Here is a 19,594-nt window from a genome sequence, read left to right on the forward strand (position 1 = left end):
GCTAGAAGGAGGGTGACTAAAACCCTATTTCTAAGTACTTTTGGTTTAGATTGCTTGAGTGACTGAAACCACAGAGATTTTAGGTTACCTGGATGACCTTGCCCCTCTCTGTTTCCTGACCAAGTCATAGTTACAGATTCCTTGGTAGAGAGTCAAGGCTATACTAGCCTGTAAGGATATAAGTAAGGGAAACACCCTCCCTCTCTGCCGCCCCTTCTCCATACAATGCACTCTCATACTTACAATACTACCTTGCCCAGCTATCACATGGCCAAAAAGAAAAAAAAGGAACATGAAAGTTTAAAGAACATTTCTCACTTTCTTGGGCTGCTGGGCTCCCTCCCAAACTGGGATCACTGTGGGTCAAGCATTTATATATCACTTGTTCAAAAGGTGCAGTTTCTATAACGAGGACCAGATTTATTGCTTCTTAGCCTTGTTTCCTTACTTAGTCTGTATTCAATCTCTCTGTGTTTGACCTGCAGATAAAAACTATCTTGAGTGGTTTCATTATTAGGGGCTATTTGGGTAAGTGGACCCTGATTATCAAAACCGTAACACTGGTGCTGGCAGTGTCATCTGGCCTGAGCTTGGGCAAAGAGGGCCCCCTAGTGCACGTGGCTTGCTGCTGTGGGAACATCCTGTGCCACTGCTTCAACAAATACAGGAAGAATGAAGCCAAACGCAGAGAGGTAATAACAAACAGCCTTAATAGTCTCTTTTTTGGTGAGAGCATAAATGGTACAACCTTAGAGATGAGAGTTGGGGGATTCTACCAGTGTTAATGCAAATGCCTTTTGACCAAGCAGTTCCACTTCTAGAAATTTATCCTACAGACATCCTACCATGTGTGCACAAAGGTGTATAGGGATAGACAGTGAAGCATCTGTCAACATCGTGAAAAACTGAAGCAGTCAAAATGTCCATCAATGGGGGATTGATTAAATAAACAATATTCTGTCCATACTCTAGAATACTGTGCAACTGTTAAAAAGAATGAGATAATGCTATGTATACTCACATGGAATGATGGCTATAAAATACCATTAAACTTTTAGAAGCCAATCTCAGAATAATGTGTATAGTAAAAATCAGTTAATGTTTTTGAAAAGTATGTATATATGCACCTAGAAAGAAAATGGCTGGAAAGTGGTTTCACCCCAAACTGTTAAAAAATGTCTACCTCTGGTGAAGGGGAAAGTGAGGGAGAAGTAAGGACTTCAACTTTTCATTATGTATAATTCTATACAAGCATGTGCTATTTCTATTACAAAATAAGTACAAAACTAATGGAAGATTATTTTAAAAGAAAGTTGTTTATCCCTGTGAGAGAATATAAAATTCAGCATGTGTTTCAGATGCCAGCTTTTCCATCTTTTATTTCTACCTAACAGCACGCTGCATTGGTTTCTCTCTGTAGTGGATATCTCTCTCCCTGTCTTCTGGCTCAACCCCGCTAAATTAACCCCGCTGCAGCATCTCTATAGTTGTTCTCGTGTTTATACAGTTGTTAATGTATGTCATTTTGAGGAGGAAGAACATTTTTCTAAAAGTTCCAAGTCATTGGTTACTTTTGTCCTGCTATAATTAAGGATTTCAGAAAATGGTTCTTGCTCTATTTTCCTTGAATTACAAAGAAATCACATATGGAATGGGTCGAGACCAAGGTCATTTCATTAGAAAGGATTTTTCACAAAATCGGAACCTAATGATTTGTTCTCAAAACAAAACAAAACAAAATTCACCGTAAGACTCAGAAGGAAACTCAAACATGTTGAAATTTCAAATATGGAATACATTTTGATAGTTCAAGGGGGAAAGTTCCTGGCAGGAGAGGTAGGCTAGCAGGAGAGAGAGGGGGAAATCTGAGTAGGTTGTTTAGCTATCTGTCAAATGTAGAGGGACATAAAGGCAGTATTAAATTAGTGAGGTTGTTAGATAGGAATAATGTATAACAGAAGCTAAAGACATGGAAAAAAAACCATTTTAACTGTCAAGAGTAAAGTGTTGATTGTTGCTGGTTTTGCATAGGTAGAGGTAGCTTTGAAACTGTAGATTGCTGGTTATTTTCATTCCATAAAAATTGGCATTTTTGTTCAAATAGTTCTTTATAAAATAAGAGAGGAGTTTGATTTGGCTGTTTCTCTGTACAGGTGTCATATATATTTCTAACTAAACTCATGAATATTTGAATATGTCATTCACTTCCTATTGCTTATTCAGACTTGGCAGTTATTTTTTCCTGTTGTTCTCACCATCAGCAGTAACCCTTTTATGTCCCAGGGCCTTGTCAAAGTGGCCAGATGGTTGAGAGTAAAATAGAGATTTGAGAAGGTAGGGTGTAGATAGACCCTACTCTACAACATAATATTAAAGCAAACAGGCCACTTCGATTCTTTCTTCTCCCTCATAATTCATCCTAAACAAAGTCACTGAAATCCCCTTTCTCAAGTTTCATGTTGAATGTCCTCATCCTTCTCAGATGAAAGTCATTCTAGCCTTGAATTTCAAAGTCCTCCCCAGCTAGCACCAGAGATCACTCTTCCCCCCAGCCCCCTTCATTTTCTTTGGCCATCCTGCACTCCCAGAGAAACCTGCCTATTTATTTTTGCCGAGAACCATTTTTTCTTCAAAAACTCTTAATTTTATTCAACTTCCTTTTAAAAATAGTTCCTCACTACCACAAATTATATACCACTCCACAGCAACCAGAATCCAATGAAAGGACTTTATCCTTCTATTAATTCTGGTGTGTTTGTCATGCACCTTTTACATACACAAGCCAATGCCTATGACGTAAAAAGATGGTGCTCTCGAAATATCACTTGCTCTCTTTCCCCATCTCCTTGTCCCTTTTAATTTCTCTCTGACAGCTTCTTCCTCTTCCTCTCCCTCCTCACCCTTTTCCTTGCCACACCTAAACACATTTAGGTCTTCTCTTCTTTTCAAAATCTATCCCCAATTTTGCCTCTATTCGCCCCCCCTACTTCTGTCTCCATAGGTCACTAGGCATGGAGTAGGGCACATAGTACAGGAAACTCTAAATACTTATTGTCTGAATATTTTCAACTTCTGACTAGCTGGGAGCCAATCATTACTTCAGTTTTGTATCATTAGAGCCTTTAAAATCTCATTTTAAAAGCTTTCCTTTATAAAGAAAGTGCTATGTAAATACATCACTGGAAGTATTTCATTTAGGTGGTAAATAGGTCTGCAGACTCAAAATCAGTTACGGAATTGGGAGTGTTGGGGATGGGGGGGCATAATTTGGAATCAAGTACATGCCTAAATTAATTACAAAGGAAGGCCCTCTACATGTTCCAGCATGTGAACCATGTGTTCAAAATTCAGCATACAGTGTTTGCTCTAAAAGTAAATATACATTGAACTTCATTTTTGATAAACTGGATATGGAGCATATAAAATTGTTTTTTTATGTTTAGTAACCACTAACATTCCTTTTTAAAATGTGATTGAAGGTGGGAAAGTGGCCTTGATCTATCACTAATTTTGGGTTTTGCATCGTAGGTCTTGTCAGCTGCAGCTGCAGCCGGTGTATCTGTAGCCTTTGGGGCACCTATTGGCGGAGTATTATTCAGCCTAGAAGAGGTAATACTTCTATCTGTCTGTAGAGCCACGCACATGATTTTGTGCCAGGAATTCTGGCCATTGTCTGTGTCCATTGCAGTCCCAAAGTGCTCTGCCCAACTCCAGCGCTTTGCCACGGGGCCGGAGATCTCCAGGCCATTTACATCCTCAACTCTAATTCCTGCAGCACCAGTTTTCACCCCAGTTTACGCATGTTGACTGAGCTTACTTTCTTATTTTCTCTCTTACAGGTCAGCTACTACTTTCCCCTCAAAACACTGTGGCGTTCGTTTTTTGCTGCTTTAGTGGCAGCATTCACTCTACGCTCCATCAATCCGTTTGGGAACAGCCGCCTGGTTCTATTTTATGTGGAGTTTCACACCCCGTGGCATCTCTTTGAGCTCGTGCCCTTCATTCTGTTGGGCATATTTGGTGGTCTGTGGGGAGCTTTGTTTATCCGCACCAACATCGCCTGGTGTCGGAAGCGTAAGACCACTCAGTTGGGCAAGTATCCTGTCATAGAGGTACTCGTCGTGACGGCCATCACTGCCATCCTGGCTTTCCCCAATGAGTACACCCGTATGAGCACAAGTGAGCTCATTTCTGAGCTGTTCAATGACTGTGGCCTTCTGGACTCCTCTAAGCTCTGTGATTATGAGAACCGTTTCAACACAAGCAAGGCGGGTGAGCTGCCCGACAGACCGGCTGGTGTGGGAGTCTACAGCGCAATGTGGCAGCTAGCCTTGACACTCATACTGAAAATTGTCATCACTATATTCACCTTTGGCATGAAGGTGAGGAGATTCTTTTGGTCCTTGGTGGATATTTGTGTGGCTGTAAGTTTGGAGGGCAAAGCCAAGATATTGTACAATTCTCATAGTTCGTGTGGCATGTCCAGCTTCGAAGACCCAAAGCCCTTTTTACCCCCACGTGTTCTCATAACTTCTTAGACGATTGTACCTCTATCTAAAATTGTGCAAGCCCAGTTTTAGGCCAAATGCAAACCTCAGTGATGAGATTTCAAGTAGAAACATTTTCTCCTTTTCTGTGGAAAACATATTTTGCCTCTCAAAAAGGATGCTGAGGTATTTATTCCAGTGCATTTTGTATCAAAACAATATTTGACCAACACATTTTTGGTCCTTATAAAGTGGCTTTAGAGTTACGAATAAAGCAAAATAGTAGGTTGAACCAAAAGAAGTTGCCGACCATTTTGACCACTAAAATAGCAATTTCATATGGCTCAACCCAATATGTAGCTAAATGTATTTTTTACAGTTGTTATCAGTGTCCAATTATCAAGAACTTCACAGGTGATCCTAAATTAATATTTAGATTATCAAAAGCTGATATTAGGCCAGCATCTTTTATTTTCAGCACCCGTTATCATTTCCATGTGTCAGAAGAAACCAGGAAGGAAAATTTGTAAAGTATTTTCCTTCTCTTCCTTGGTTTTCATTTGTTTGTTTCTTTTCTTTAGCACTCAGCTACCAAGGTAGTTCCTCTATTCTCTAGGGAAATGGAGATTCAAACCAGAAAATAAGAGCCAGCAAGTCGGTTTAGGCAGTACTGTAATCTCTGAATTGATATGCATCCTCTTCAACACCCTGGACAGATTTGCAGTGCTTCTTGAGTTACTTTTCACCTCGTGGCTTCATTCTTTCATCTAAAGTGAATTTGCAGACCATCAGACCCACCCTGATTCAAATATATTCCAGAATTGAATACAAGCTATTTTAAAATAATCTGCTGTTTGGATTATCTCTGTCATCATTTTCCCTCTCTTAGCACAGAAAATTGAGAATGCACTATTGTATCCTAGGAGTCAAAAAAAGAGTGGGGAGACAGATGGGGGTTCCTTTTTGGGATAGTCATGCAACCATAGTCACTATCTCATTAAGAAAACTTAATCATTTATTCTTTCTTTATACTGTTAAAATAAACTGAAACCTCATGTGCCATCCTTTTTGTGTGAGCAATGGGTCAAGATTCAATACATGAGCGTGGTTACAAGCATTGCATTTAAACCGCAGCACCAGCGTTCACTAAATCTTGGCCTTGGGTGAGTTCCTTAACCTCTCTGCACCTTAGGTCCTTTGCGAGTTGGGAATTATAACACCTGCCTCCTGGGGTGGTTGTAAAGAACCCACGAAATCTGGTCCATAGAGCATCCAGCATAGAACATTGTAGATAGTCAATAAAGGGTAATTGTTGTTGATTAGAATTCAAAATTGGGGAAAATGTCTGCATATATGAGAAACTCCATCTATTTTCCTTTTTCTTTGGGAAAGGCTTAATTTCTGCCTCCAGTTCTGTGTTGGTCTGGAGAGTTCAGGCTCTTGCCTGATGGACCCCGAATCAGGGTAAGCGTCTTTGCAGTCGTCCTTGCCTGCACGTCCCAGAGAACCTCTAGTCCCTGTAGTATTACACAAATCTTTGCAGCCACTTGCTAGCATAGTGCATAGTTAAATTGTCATTGGCCTGTTCGCTTCGCAGAGGGTCAGTCCTCTAGCCCTTATCATGTGCCGGACGATCACGTCACTTCTCACTGACCATCTTTTGCTTTCTCTTTGCAGATCCCTTCTGGCCTCTTTATCCCTAGCATGGCTGTTGGTGCTATAGCGGGTCGGCTCTTGGGAGTAGGGATGGAACAGCTGGCTTATTACCACCATGACTGGGCCATCTTCAATAGCTGGTGCAGTCAAGGAGCGGATTGTATCACCCCTGGCCTTTATGCGATGGTTGGGGCTGCAGCCTGCTTGGGTGAGTACTGTTTGCATTGATTTCAAAGAGATTGCTACCCAGGTGGCATTATAAAGACGAGTGATATTAAGCACAATTGACTGTAGATTTTTTTAAAGATGACTGTCCGTTTCTTGTTGGGCTTGCCATTTTCAAGTGCTTTAAGAAAACATTCTTTACCGTATATCTCCATTCCTCCCGTTTGAAAGTAATTCTTCTCTCAAATTCTGTCATATTGAGGAACTAATCAGAAATTTGGACAAAGATGATCTGCACAAGAATGTGCATCATGGTATTATGTGTAATAGCAAGTAACTGGAATCAACCTAAAAGCACAATAAGGGACTGGTTAAATAAATTATGGTATAGTACATCCATATAATGCCATACCGTGCAGCCACTGAATGTGATGCTAATAGGTTTAATATCTTTAAATACAATGTTAAATACATTTGTACTAATATACAAAGTATTCCTAATATAAAGTTAGGAGAAAAAGCATGGTGGGGAATTTAAACGTATAATACGAGTTCATTTATATAAAAACATACGTTTATGAAAAAAGTCATTTGAAATTTTTACTCAGCATATTTCTAGGCAGTGAGCTTATGGATAATGGCTTTCTTTTATATACTTTAAAAATATATGTATTTTCTGATCTTTCCACAGTGGGCCTGCACATCCCAGAGAACCTCTCGTATCTGTAGTGTTACACAAATCATAGAGATCTTATGCAATTACTTGTATAATTGGGGGGTGGGGAGCAACAGACGAATGAAAAAAAGAAGAAGAATGAAGGAGGTATCTTGTACTTTTGTAGAGATTATTTTGAGAAGTCTGACTCATGTTCATTGTAAACTTGCTTGAATGCAGTTGCAGGGGTCTGTAGGTGAGGCCTCCTTTTAGTGATGTTTCTGGTAAGTAGCTTTTTCTGGATGGGGCCTGTGACAGGCCCATAACTAATGAATCCTATACTTTTGCTCCCTTCAGTAAGTAGCCTGTGTCTGTTTTTTGCAGGCGGGGTGACTCGGATGACCGTTTCTCTTGTTGTCATAATGTTTGAACTAACTGGTGGCTTGGAATACATTGTGCCTCTGATGGCCGCAGCCATGACAAGCAAGTGGGTGGCAGATGCTCTTGGGCGGGAGGGCATCTATGATGCCCACATCCGTCTCAATGGATACCCCTTTCTTGAAGCCAAAGAAGAGTTTGCTCACAAGACCCTGGCAATGGATGTGATGAAACCCCGGAGAAATGATCCTTTGTTGACTGTCCTTACTCAGGACAGTATGACCGTGGAAGACGTAGAGACCATAATCAGTGAAACCACTTACAGTGGCTTCCCAGTTGTGGTGTCCCGGGAGTCCCAAAGACTTGTGGGTTTTGTCCTCCGAAGAGACCTCATTATTTCAGTTGGTAAGGATTTCAGAAATGGGATAAGGGAATCCACTATGGAAATAAAGAAATATGCATGAGGGGAAGGGAGGGATAAATTAGGAGTTTGGGATTAACAGGTACACACTACTGTATATAAAATAGATAAGCAACAAGGACCTACTGTATGGCACAGGGAACTATATTCAGTATCTTGTAATAACCTGTAATGGAAAAGAATCTGAAAAAGAATGTTTATATATATTGATATATATATAATTATATGTATATATACATATATATAAAACTGAATCACTTTGCTGTACACCTGAAACTAACACAACATTGTAAATCAACTGTACAATCAGTCAGTCAATCACTAAGCATGCATGCATGCGTGAAAAGGGGAAGGACAGAGCGGAGAGGGGACTGGTTAGGGGCCAGAAGTTTAGAAGTAGTCCTTCCTTTTTCAACCTTTTTTTTCCTACTTTTCAAATAGAAAATGCTCGAAAAAAACAGGATGGAGTTGTGAGCACTTCTGTCATTTATTTCACCGAGCATTCTCCTCCAATGCCACCATACACCCCACCTACCCTCAAGCTTTGGAACATCCTGGATCTCAGCCCCTTCACTGTGACTGACCTTACACCCATGGAGATCGTGGTAGATATCTTCCGCAAGCTGGGACTGCGGCAGTGCCTGGTTACACACAATGGGTGAGAGCTCTTTGGTGAAGGCAAATTGGATTTGGGAGAAAAAGAGAATGTAGAGAGATAAAGAAAGAAGAACCCAACTCACATGAACGTTTGTAGCATTTATAGACCTTTTTGAAGCTCCGAGATAAAGATGAATGTGTTTCTTTTTTTTTGTCATAATTAATAGAAAAGGAGTTTGGGGAAGATAGTGGGTTTGAGAGATGTGAACTGCTGGTTGCACATTATAAATAACTCAGTTCCTCCCCCACAAAGGAAACAACTATGTTCTCATGAACAGGCAGCACTGAAATTATAATGGTATTAGGTAGTATATGTATAGTATTTGGTCCTTATGATACCTTTGTTGTTATTATTTGAGGGTTAGAAAACCAAGTTCCAGTAAGGTTTAAAGATTTGCACAAGGACCCCCAGTTACTGTCTAGTAGTGGTAGGCTTTATTTTTTCTGTTTTGGTCTCACCACGCAGCTTGCGGGATCTAAGTTCCCGGACCAGGGATTGAACCCAGGCCACCGCAATGGAAGCCCAGAATCCTAACCACTAGGCCACCAGGGAACTCCCTAAACACAAGTCTTCTGACTCCCAAGGCTAAGGCTCTTTCTTTCTGGGATATTTCTTATCCAGTAAACGAAGCCATGCTATTTTTATTGGAAAAGAAAGGAGGTTGAGGAGAAGGGTGGGTGTTTTTTTGTTGTTGTTGTTGTTGTTTTTGACCCTGGTATGTTAATCTAGTGATTATATAAGAATTTCGCCCTCTAAAATTTCTGCGTAGCGTAGCAGATGTCTTGCAGGATTGAGATCAGTAAGGGGACTTTTCCTAACTGATCCATTCACCTTTACTGAATCTGTACTTCATGTAAGAAGGCATTCCACTAGATTCCGGGGAGAGGCAAAAAGCAATGAGACCCTTCTCTGCCCTCAAGAAGCATACAGTGTTATAGGGAAGCTGAGAACACAGCAAACTGGACAAATGCTATGGAAGAGGTGTGCACAGAACATGCTGTTCCCAGGAGGAGGGCACAGTTATTACTGGCTCATAGGATCAGGGAAGGTGTTCTGGAAGAGGGACATTTGAACTGGGTTGCAAAAGGTAAGATCTGTATATATAGAGAAGAGTATTTAAACCACAGGAAATAGCAGGATTTAAGACCTAGAGGAAGAAGTGCTTAGAGCATGCTTAGCGACCCATGCATTGTCCCATTTGCCTGGTACATGTAATCTAGTCCTGTCATCATTCTGTAAGTGCAGATAGTATTCAAAGACAAAGATGAAAAGGACCACAAAAAGTGTCACCTTTGAGAATGTTATTTTAACTACAGATTAATTTTTGTCTTGTTTTGTCTTTTAGGCGATTGCTTGGAATCATTACCAAAAAGGATGTGCTAAAGCATATAGCACAGATGGCGAACCAAGATCCTGATTCCATTCTCTTCAACTAGAATCACAGGGCTGTACTGGATATAAAACAGGAAGGACATTGCAGACCATGGATATATTTTATTAACTGGGTACCCAAAAAACATTTCCCACATTTGGATGGTGAAGTTATATTAGTGTGTTGTCTCTTTCCTACAAGTTAACCAGTTGCACTACATAATCTCTGGAAATTAATCTTCTCTTTAGGAGAAAATTCAGTTAGGCTTCTGTGATATTGCATTAGGAAGATTTCATGAAAGAGTAAAGAAGATTGCTATGGTTTAATTCTTTTTTTTTCTTTTTTTTAAAGATTTTTTTAATTTAAAACATAAGTGTTAGCCAATATGCAATCACTGAAAACTATGCAAGAAAAATTCCAACCGTCCTGACCTATAGCCTGCAGGAAGCTCATGAAAAAGTCACTTTTTTGGACTCTGTCATTGGTGGAAGATGAAGTGTAAACCAGGGACTTTGCTTTTCCAACCACAGAAAGGAAAGCCAGAAGAAAAATAGTAATGGTATTTTCCAGACTGTGAATTCAGTTCAAATGTTATCTTGTTCTTGTTACAGTATTTAGCATTATTAGTTTATGTGTGTGTATGTGTATGTTAATTTTAATATCTGATTATAAGACAATGCTGCTTTGGTTAATCTCCTCTAAATGGATGTAGAGAGGTTGACTTTTATAGCTTGCTTGTTCCTGGTACTCTTTTGAAGTGCACAAAAGATAAGTTATAGAATTTTCTCCTTGTCTGCAAAAAGGGTAATTTTCCAGATGGCCTTTGTTAGCTAGTAGACAAGGACTTTGCCATGAATTTGTTAGTAGCAAGGAATGATTTCTCCATCTTCCTTGAAACAAATGATTAGTAAAGTTCTAAGCAAAGTCAATGACCAGGACTTTCACATTTTTGTGAGGTCCCAACTCTTACCCAGATGCCACCTCCATGAGTGATGGTGCTTTTGGCTTCTGGAATATGTAAGAATAGTAAAGGGAACCAAGTCTAGACTGCATACTGGTAAACCAGGGAAGATCCCGAGCTGTATCTGCATTCTCATGCATTCCTTCATGACAACCACCAGTAGTAAAATGACTGGGCACTCATGCCTCCTCCCAGTGTTAAGTACATATATATAACAGGCCAGTGTTGTCCCCGTGATCGTGAATTTAGGCTTGGGGTACTTTCAGGTATAGTCAAGGCATTGGAACAGGATAGGCAGCTGTGACTCCCTTGAGGCTCCTTAGAATTGAAAATAAAATGCAGAACCATCCTGAGACCCAGGGGTGTGGACAAGGCCTGGTGACACCAAAGGTGCTTGTATACAATTGAAAAGGTGCCTGTCTCAATTTCCTACCACCTTTACTGCAGTAGAAAACATCACACTCTAAGGACACCTGGTGGAGTTACAGAGCCACCGTCATCATTCCGACTACTGTTTCGTTTTCTACAGTTTTACCCACGTGCTGTTGTTCCTCCTCCATTCTCCCTTTCCCACGCCTCAGTCCTGAGTCCTCTCTTTGGGATTGAGTAGTGTGCCCGGTTAATCATTCCTGTTACAAAAAAATAACTCCCAGGGCTAGTTAAATTGTAAACCCAGCCTCTACAGTCTTACAGCCCATGGACCAGAGGTGACGCACAACCATTTGCTTTGCTCTATAGCCCAGTAGCTCCATTTCCACGCTGACGCCCACAGCAGTGAGACTCAAATGCTAAGGGTGGGAGTTGAGCCTTTCCCATTTTACAAGTCTGTTCCCAGCGCTTCCCACCATCCTTCTAGCCTAGAATCAGCAGTCACTCGGCATAGCCTCTCCTCCCACTCCAAGCACCTCAGCGTACCTCATTTTAAAAGTTGCCGATCTCTGATTCTAGGATTTTTTACCCCTAGTTTCTTATCTTTCCAAAATCTGAAATTCTTTTATTGCCTAGAACTGGGGAGCCAAGGCTTATTTTGATTTTTATCTTTAAAATATCAAGGCAGTCACCAGAGTTTCTCCTTTTAAGTATATCACTCTAGCATTTTAATGAAAAAGACAAAAACCTCCCTAGGTTATATTATATTATAGTCACGACTCAGTAACTTCACGTCTTTTGTCCCTCCTGTACCACTGATTCCCTCACACGAGATGAGGCTATTTGCCTGACCACCACGTCTGTTGTGCACAAATCAAAGTTCTTATGTGTGTACTTCTGGTTCACTACCTGTCTTTTCTTATCAGCCGTCCAACTAAAGTTTTCAAAACAGGAAATGTTAGTATTTCTGGTATTTGATGATGGTGAAAGGTTTGGTCGCATTTCATAGTACAGCAGTGATATGGAGGGTGTCTAAGTTTGCCTTTGTGTTTCTTCTAGGCTCTGTTTTTGATTTGAGACAGATGAGCCAGTGTTCAGGTGCTACTTCAGAGAATAAATTCAAGAAATCAGATAACACTGTGCCAAGGTATACTTTCTAGATACTAAGCACCGATTGGCCCTCCAGAGAATAATATCCCTTTGATACCTCACTCCTGATAAATCTCATTCATTAACCTCAGCTTCTCAGGAATCCTTGTAACTCATATGCTAGAAGTAGCTGTAGTGTATGGTATCCATTATATGTCCAGTCCTATGGTTTGGCTCCAAGTTTGACTAATTGTGGTAGAGCTCTCTGCTAGACTGCTAGCTCAGCACCTTAACACTCAGAGTTTCTTGTCTTGAGGCAAAGGAAAATGTTCTTTCTGCCATTGCCAATTCAGCAGTTGGACATACTTAAACCAACAAAGCTGATATGGGGGGGGTCTGTCAGTAGTCTCAAATGGCCACATACCTCAATGGCAAAAGACTGGATAATCTGTGATTTAAAAATTAGTATGAGCCGAGACCAGTCGATTCTGGTATTAAGAAAGAAAGTTTCCCGACACACGGAAAGGATTTACAAAAGAATGCCAATAAGTGCTTTGAGAGAGTTAGGGCTTTCCAAGGCAAAATATCTGGTAGACATCCAGGCCACGAAAGGAATGAGAGTCTATGGATTTGTAAAAGTCTAACTGCTATATTTTGTATCTTCAGATCTGTGACGTAAAGAATTAAAGAAGCCGAAATAGTTAAGGCATGATTAGTTATGCCATTGGCAGAAGCAGGGGACTGAACAAGCAAAATAATGGCCACTTTTAAGATCACTTCTATTTGGATGTACGTTCAGACACTCCCCCTCTTTTCTGGCTCTGGTGTCCTTCAGGCTCAGCCCAGCTGTGGAGTAGAGGTGGTATAATCCACAGAGCAGATATCCTCTGGTGGATAATCTGACATTGATGGTACTTTGTATTTGCCAGCTGGCAGAGCAGTCGATTAATTTGCTGATGGAACTGCAAAGCAGTTCCGTTGTTTTGGCACCAGAGGCTGAATCTGAACCGTTTACAGGAAGAGCAGAGAAGAAGCATAAATGTCTCTAGCAAGTCTTCAATTGTGCATGAACACGAGAATGATAAAGTAATGGGGACTTTGTGTGGTCTAAGGCTGTGAAGTAATTCTTAACTATGAATTTATGAACCCATTCAGGTGTCGGGGGAGCAAATATGTTTTTTAAAACAGTGTGCAAGAGAGTCCATCAGGGAAAGTAATCACTGCTGTATGTTTTAAGTATTTGGATCACCTGTCCCAGTTGGATCCTGACCTTGATTTGTTTAGTTAGGTGATGAGTAGGAAGGTGTACTTGTTACCCCACAGTATCTTTTGGTTTTGTTTTTTAATAAATCACAAGGAGTACAGTTTTTGAAGTTGAGTTTTTAATAAATGATAGTGAAGACAATTGAAAATTTGACATGACCAGTGTGTTTTATATTGCCAGAGTACTTACTGATGACTGACCACAGTGTGTTGTGAGGAATCGGTTTACTTTCACTGGATCAGAGCCAAACGCAGGCCACTCATCTGTTCAGAGAAAGCAGGAGAGCATCTTTCATGGTGGTGCATAGATTATTGAGCTCTTAAAAACTCTGAGAAAAATTAGGAGTTCAGAAAGTAAAGGGGAGGTGAAATATTGAGTCCTTAAAAAAAAAGATGTCTAAATATGTGGTCTGAACTTCAATATCCTACGACCTTGATTTTATTTTTAACCACCTCTGGGATAACCTGGATTCCCTTTGGAGAGAAAATGGAAAGTTATGGCAGTGGAAAAACCCTAGTAAGCAAGTATACGAGTTCTTGTAAGATGGTGGGAGGAAGGCCATTCCATGCCCCAAGCCAGACACCCCGACATTTATAAACTGCTTGATCATGTGCCTCAAGGAGAGAAAAAATTAGTAGTCTCCCAAAGACCAGGCTTTCCAAGCAACCAAGAGGCTCAAAGCAGCATTTGGTGGAGGCAGTCTACTTTTGTGGAGAGGGCTGACCCAAGACCAGACATCTCGCGGAGGAGGGCAGCGTCTACTGCCATTGCCTAAGTGATAAGCTTTAGGTAGCTTATCTTGAATTCTGATAGCAAAATATTTTAAAAATCTATATTGTTAGCCTCCCTGGTATGTACTTATTGTAGATTACAAAGAAAAAGGTGAGGCTTTCTCAGAGCTCAGGGAGCTGTGTAAATTTGAAGTGAAATTGGTCTGGTGGACCTGTGGTAACCACTGAGCTGTGCTCTGCCTCGATTTTGGTTGCTTGCCCCAAGGGGAGGAGTTCCTGGACTAGTAGGTGTTAGCAACTTCAAGTTATACTCCCTAAATGTTTGCTGGTCACAGTCTCATTTCTAAACATCTGCATCTCGGCAAAGTTTTGAAGTGACATAGGGAGCAAAATCGGTTTTTCCACCTTGTAGTCTGATTTTGCCAAATCACCCAAGAAAGAAAGAAGGTCTATGATGTGCAGAGTTTGCGTTTCTTGGATGGGACCTATCAGGTCATCCAGCCCAATCCCACAGTCATAAATTCCTACCTCTAAGTTCCTGCCAAAGGGCCTTCAGCCTCTGGGTGCACACTCGTTGAATGAACGCCTTGCCTAAAGTTTGGCCTTTTAAGGGGAAAAAAGCGTGTGATGGTATAAAAATATGAGGGTTTAAATAAATGATCTCTGCCTCTCCTCCTCTTTCCTCCCCACCCCTGTCTCTCTGTCTGTCTCTCTCTCCTCACCCCAATACCCTGAATTCAAAATTTTCTCAGTTACTCTAAGTGTATTGTTTTGAATGTGGACCTTGGGGAGGGAGAGGATCATTCTGAGAGTAGAGAATGGAAGATAATTCTGAGTTGATGGGGCCAGTGGGGCTTTGCTCCACTGTAGGGGCTAAAGCCAATGGTATCTGTTGGCAGTGTCCAGGGCTTTAGCATCTCAATGCAGACATGTGAAGTATTCATTGCTAAACCTTGTTATCATCTACTAGTCCAAATCTGTCGAAAGTGAGAGGCGGTCTAGGGTTTGATGAGTGAAATGCCACCTGGCAGAATGGAGATGAGGGAATGGCCTGAGATGGTTTTGTCAGGGTAGGAATGTTTAGCCTCATTAGCTTATTGAGTGTACCTCAAATATATGGTCCTTCAAGAGTGCTCCTTTTCCCTCCTCCATTTCACTTTATCCCTTCTCTCTCTTTCCCATTGTCCTGCCTTTTTAGCACTCAGATTTTAATAAATATTTACTTTTTATTATATATTTGGTCCCTTGGGACTATGTAATGACTAAGAATTTCATTCTAGGTAAAAAATGATGTGTTTAATATTTTGTTCTTTTAAACTGTCTTTTGAAGCTATGCTGCTAACCAGGTACAGGCCAGAAAGGAGTTGGGCTTGACGGACAGCACCCTGGTCATGTCACCTAAGGATGCCATTGATGTAATGATGGTGACTCTTCTTCATTTGACCAAGGCCAGCCTCCTGCTCTTACCTCTGTCCATTCATTTCTGGCTGTGGGAAAAATACCACCTGTTGGGTGAGCCAGTGAGGCCAGGAGGATCAGAGAGGCCGGTTCCAGCCCATGGGCCACTATATGAATGTCTCTGTAATAAGCTCATTTGTAGGGCCGGCTCCAACTGCAGTAGCCAAAGAAAACCTGTCTGACTCGACATTTTAGTTCCTGAGAGTTGGTAAAAGTTCAACTGAAGCTAAGGTATAGACATTAGCAGTAGCTAGGCTTCCAGAAACTAGAGTCAACTAAAGCTAATAGAGTTTCCACAGGAAACTTGGTGCTGAGCTGTTCAGAGCAATTATTTATCTGAGTGTTGCCAACCCTTTAGTCACGCTTTCTTAGCTTTATTCTAACTTTTAGAGACATTGGTCCCTGTTCATAGGCACAGCCTGTACCAAAGCTGTGGCTCACTGCACAGTTCATTCTGCTCCCTGGTCAAGCATAGCAACATAGTCTAAAAAGGAAGATGTGGGCTGGGGAGTTAGAAGACCTGGTTTCTATTCCCTATGCTTCTACTAACTAGCCTCGAGATCTTAACCGCTCTGTGCCTCAGTGTTCCCATCTGCAAAATGGGGATAGTGTTAATTGCCCTACCTACCTCACAGGGTTGTTGTGAGGATAAACTGAGACAATGAAAGGAAAGTACTTTGACAAGTAAGTGCTATGCAAATTGTAAGAAAAGGAAACAATCACATTAAAGGCAATGGAATGGACTTTGGCAGAAAGGTTAATGGGATTGTCCAGCCCTTTCTCTGTGTGGCTTAAACCCAGGTCACCATTGCTTTATACATTTTTCACTTAGCACAGATTTGTAATTATGCATGTAATAAAGCACAGCCTTATCCAATTTGGTGTCTGGTGTGTTTCTGAAGACCCTCAATTTTGTAGCTATTGATTTCTGATCATAAAAGCTCGGTGTGGAGGTTGGGGGAGGGTAGTGTAAAAGGCACCTGCAAACTCCTGCTAGTAGGCTCACTTCTTAAAATGATTTATTAAAGACTTAATTAGTTTTACAGATCGAGTAATACTTTTTACCATAAGGAGACAAATGAGGAGCACCTTGTATTTTCTGAGAGATTCCAGATACCTCATTCATTATGGCTACTTAAATGTTCCTGTCTCATACATTGGTGATCCTTTCCTGATGAAATGAGGATTAGCTGGAGCTGTGTTTTCTCTCTCTCTTTTTAAGCTTTCAATGATGTAAGATTATGGGCTTTGACAGGCCTCTTGCCTATAGTCAGTTATTACAAGGAGTAGGATGGGTGATGGAAATGTTCCTCCAATGAATAGTAGGGCCAGTAGTATCCTCGTTATGGTGGGTTGGGGTTAAAATGTTTTCTGTGGGAAACCCTTTGAAGTGACTGAGGAGTGGGGCTTTTCGGGGAAGTGGTTGAATATGCAAACATTTCCTTTTCACATCTCTCTGGAACCCAGAAAACAAAGGAAAGCTATACTTTGAAGTATGGTTTTCCTACTTTCTCGCTCTATTTTTCCTGCATCTGATTCCTCCTCCCCTCTCCCTCCCTCTCTCTGTTAGCCAGACCACCAGGAAGGCAGTTTACTGTGTGTCCAAGTTTTCATTTAAGAGTTTCTCCCGTTGACATTTGATTACATCTGCACTGGTGTTGACTTGATACCTTGTTGCTACCAAGAACTTTAATGACTTTGGCCTACTTTGTATCATTTCAGGAAGGACACTTCTATGTATAAATAACTCCCTCATAAGCCTGAAATTCCACAAGGAAACTTCAGTTTTTGATGTTTTTTATCATTTTACTGGACCCCTTCCACACTTATCATCATCCCTGCCTCTAATCTAAATACCTTCTAAGAAAAAAAACACTGCATCTAGCTGTTACCAGCTCTCAACAACTTGCGATGAATTAGAGTATCATGTCTAGTTGCTGTAGGGCTCAGATAAAAATGGCTTTGATGGAGTATGAGGTACAGATTAATCCATCATCTAGTACAGGAGCTGCCCAGAGAAGAACCTGGAAATGACCACCAGATGTCAGTGCAATCATTAAAATACTGGTATAGCTCTGGTTTGGTCAGAAAAAAACTGTGTCTGAGGGTAGGCAGGGCAAAAAGCGTTAATTCATACATACAGCTAGATGCTGGGAATACAAAATTCAATCACAAGGTATTTCTTAGTTGATCAGATATTCTCTTTTTCACGTATATAATAAACTGTGTTTTTCTTATTGTTAAAACAAGTCAATCGCATGGCAGTCCCTGCCTTTAAGGAGCCTATCGTCCTGGTGTCTGAAAGTTGTAGTTTCTTTTTAGAAGCAGTGCCTCAGATAAAAACAATGGGGAAAGGACTCCAGTTCTTCCTTCATTAGGATCGCCATATAATGTATTGTGTGACTAAGACACTTCTGACAGTGGGATGGTGGTGGTAATAATTACCCAGGGACAAACTGGGACTATCCCAGGTGTGTTAGTCAGCTCAGGCTGCTATAACAAGTGACCATAGACGGAGTGGCTTATAAACAAAAGAAATTGATTTCTCACAGTTCTGGAGGCTGCAAGTCTGAGATCAGGGTGCCAGCGTGGTGGGGTTCTGGTGAGGGCCCCTCTCCCAGGTTGCAGACTACAGAAGTGTTGTATCCTCACATGGCAGAAAGAGAGCTAGAGCGCTCTCTGGGGTCCTTTTTATCAGGGCACTAACCCTGTTCATGTTCAGGCTCCACCTTCCTGACTTCATCACCTCCCAAAGGCCCTACCTCCAAATACATTGAGAGTTAGGATTTCAACGTGTGAATTTGGGGGCGACACAAACATCCAGTCGACAACACTGGCAAACCAAGAAGTGTGGTCGCCCCCTCTTCCTGAGTGATCTCCAGCTCCTGTCCTTTGGACTCTAGCTCCAGGGCTCCTAAGCTCCTTCCCTAGGATCAAAGGTTCTGCCCTTCCCTTGAGGTCCCAAAGCCCCTCTCCTGGTCTCTCTTCCCTCCTTCGTAATAAGCAATCTCATCTTTTTTTTTTAATAAATTTATTTTATTTATTTATTTTTGGTTGCGTTAGGTCTTCACTGATGTGCGCGGGCTTTCTCTAGTTGCGGCGAGCGGAGGGGCTACTCTTCGTTGCTGTGCGCGGGCTTCTCATTGTGGTGGGTTCTCTTGTGGAGCACGGGCTCTAGGCGCATGGGCTTCAGTAGTTATGGCACGTGGGCTCAGTAGTTGTGGCTCGCGGGCTCTAGAGTGCAGGCTCAGTAGCTGTGGTGCATGGGCTTAGTTGCTCCGCGGCATGTGGGATCTTCCCGGACCAGGTCTTGAACCCGTGTCCCCTGCATTGGCAGGCGGATTCTTAACCACTGCGCCACCAGGGAAGCCCAAGCAATCTCATCTTAACTGCTACTGGGACATGGGGTAGAGAGGTGTTCAAACAACCACAAGTAAAAAATAAAATTTTATTCTCAAAAATAATAATAGGACTCTGAGCAGAGAGCAACATTCAGGGTAAGAGAAAGACACTTATGGCTTTTGGGTTCCCTTAGGCCTCCTCAAGCTGTTGGGTTGACGAAGTTCTGTGTCTATACATTGCCCACTGCTAGTGTCTCTAAGTAGACATTTTAGGATCTTGATTCAGGAGGCTGCAGTTAGAATAGAAGACGGAGAGAATGGAAAAAGCATAGAATTTGGAGCCAGGGGACCTGGACTTGAGGCTTCCTATAAAGGAATAGCTACCTTTCTCCATCAAACAAAATTCAGGATCTCTGAGATTGGCCTTGGAGGAAGAGTCTTCTCTTGAAAAGGGGCTCCTGGACCACACAGTGTAGCTGTGTGTTCCATAAGATTCTCCTTCCTGTTGAGACAATGTTTCTGGTTACCTCACTGGCCTTGGGATGTAGTGGAGATCACTCCTTTTTAATATTCTAGTCTGAAAGTGCCT

At 41.5% G+C, this 19,594-nt stretch overlaps 1 protein-coding gene across 6 annotated transcripts in view; it reads left to right on the forward strand.

Annotated features, from left to right (window-relative positions):
• The window catches only part of CLCN5 (chloride voltage-gated channel 5), a 155,013-nt gene extending 138,472 nt beyond the window's left edge, over positions 1-16,541 (forward strand). For 5 of the 6 annotated variants that reach the window (XM_057538113.1, XM_057538114.1, XM_007182645.2 and 2 more), the window contains 7 exons: positions 486-692; positions 3,529-3,609; positions 3,840-4,382; positions 6,165-6,351; positions 7,348-7,746; positions 8,204-8,420; positions 9,766-16,541. In XM_057538113.1, the coding sequence (XP_057394096.1) occupies positions 486-692; positions 3,529-3,609; positions 3,840-4,382; positions 6,165-6,351; positions 7,348-7,746; positions 8,204-8,420; positions 9,766-9,856 (1,725 nt within the window). In that variant the 3' untranslated portion in view covers positions 9,857-16,541. The remainder of the gene's footprint in view (positions 1-485; positions 693-3,528; positions 3,610-3,839; positions 4,383-6,164; positions 6,352-7,347; positions 7,747-8,203; positions 8,421-9,765) is intronic. The other variant, XR_451029.2, reaches the window with a different exon arrangement.
• Positions 16,542-19,594: the final 3,053 nt, after the last annotated feature.

This window comes from Balaenoptera acutorostrata, chromosome X (genome assembly GCF_949987535.1).
Source record: "Balaenoptera acutorostrata chromosome X, mBalAcu1.1, whole genome shotgun sequence".
NCBI lineage: Eukaryota > Metazoa > Chordata > Mammalia > Artiodactyla > Balaenopteridae > Balaenoptera > Balaenoptera acutorostrata.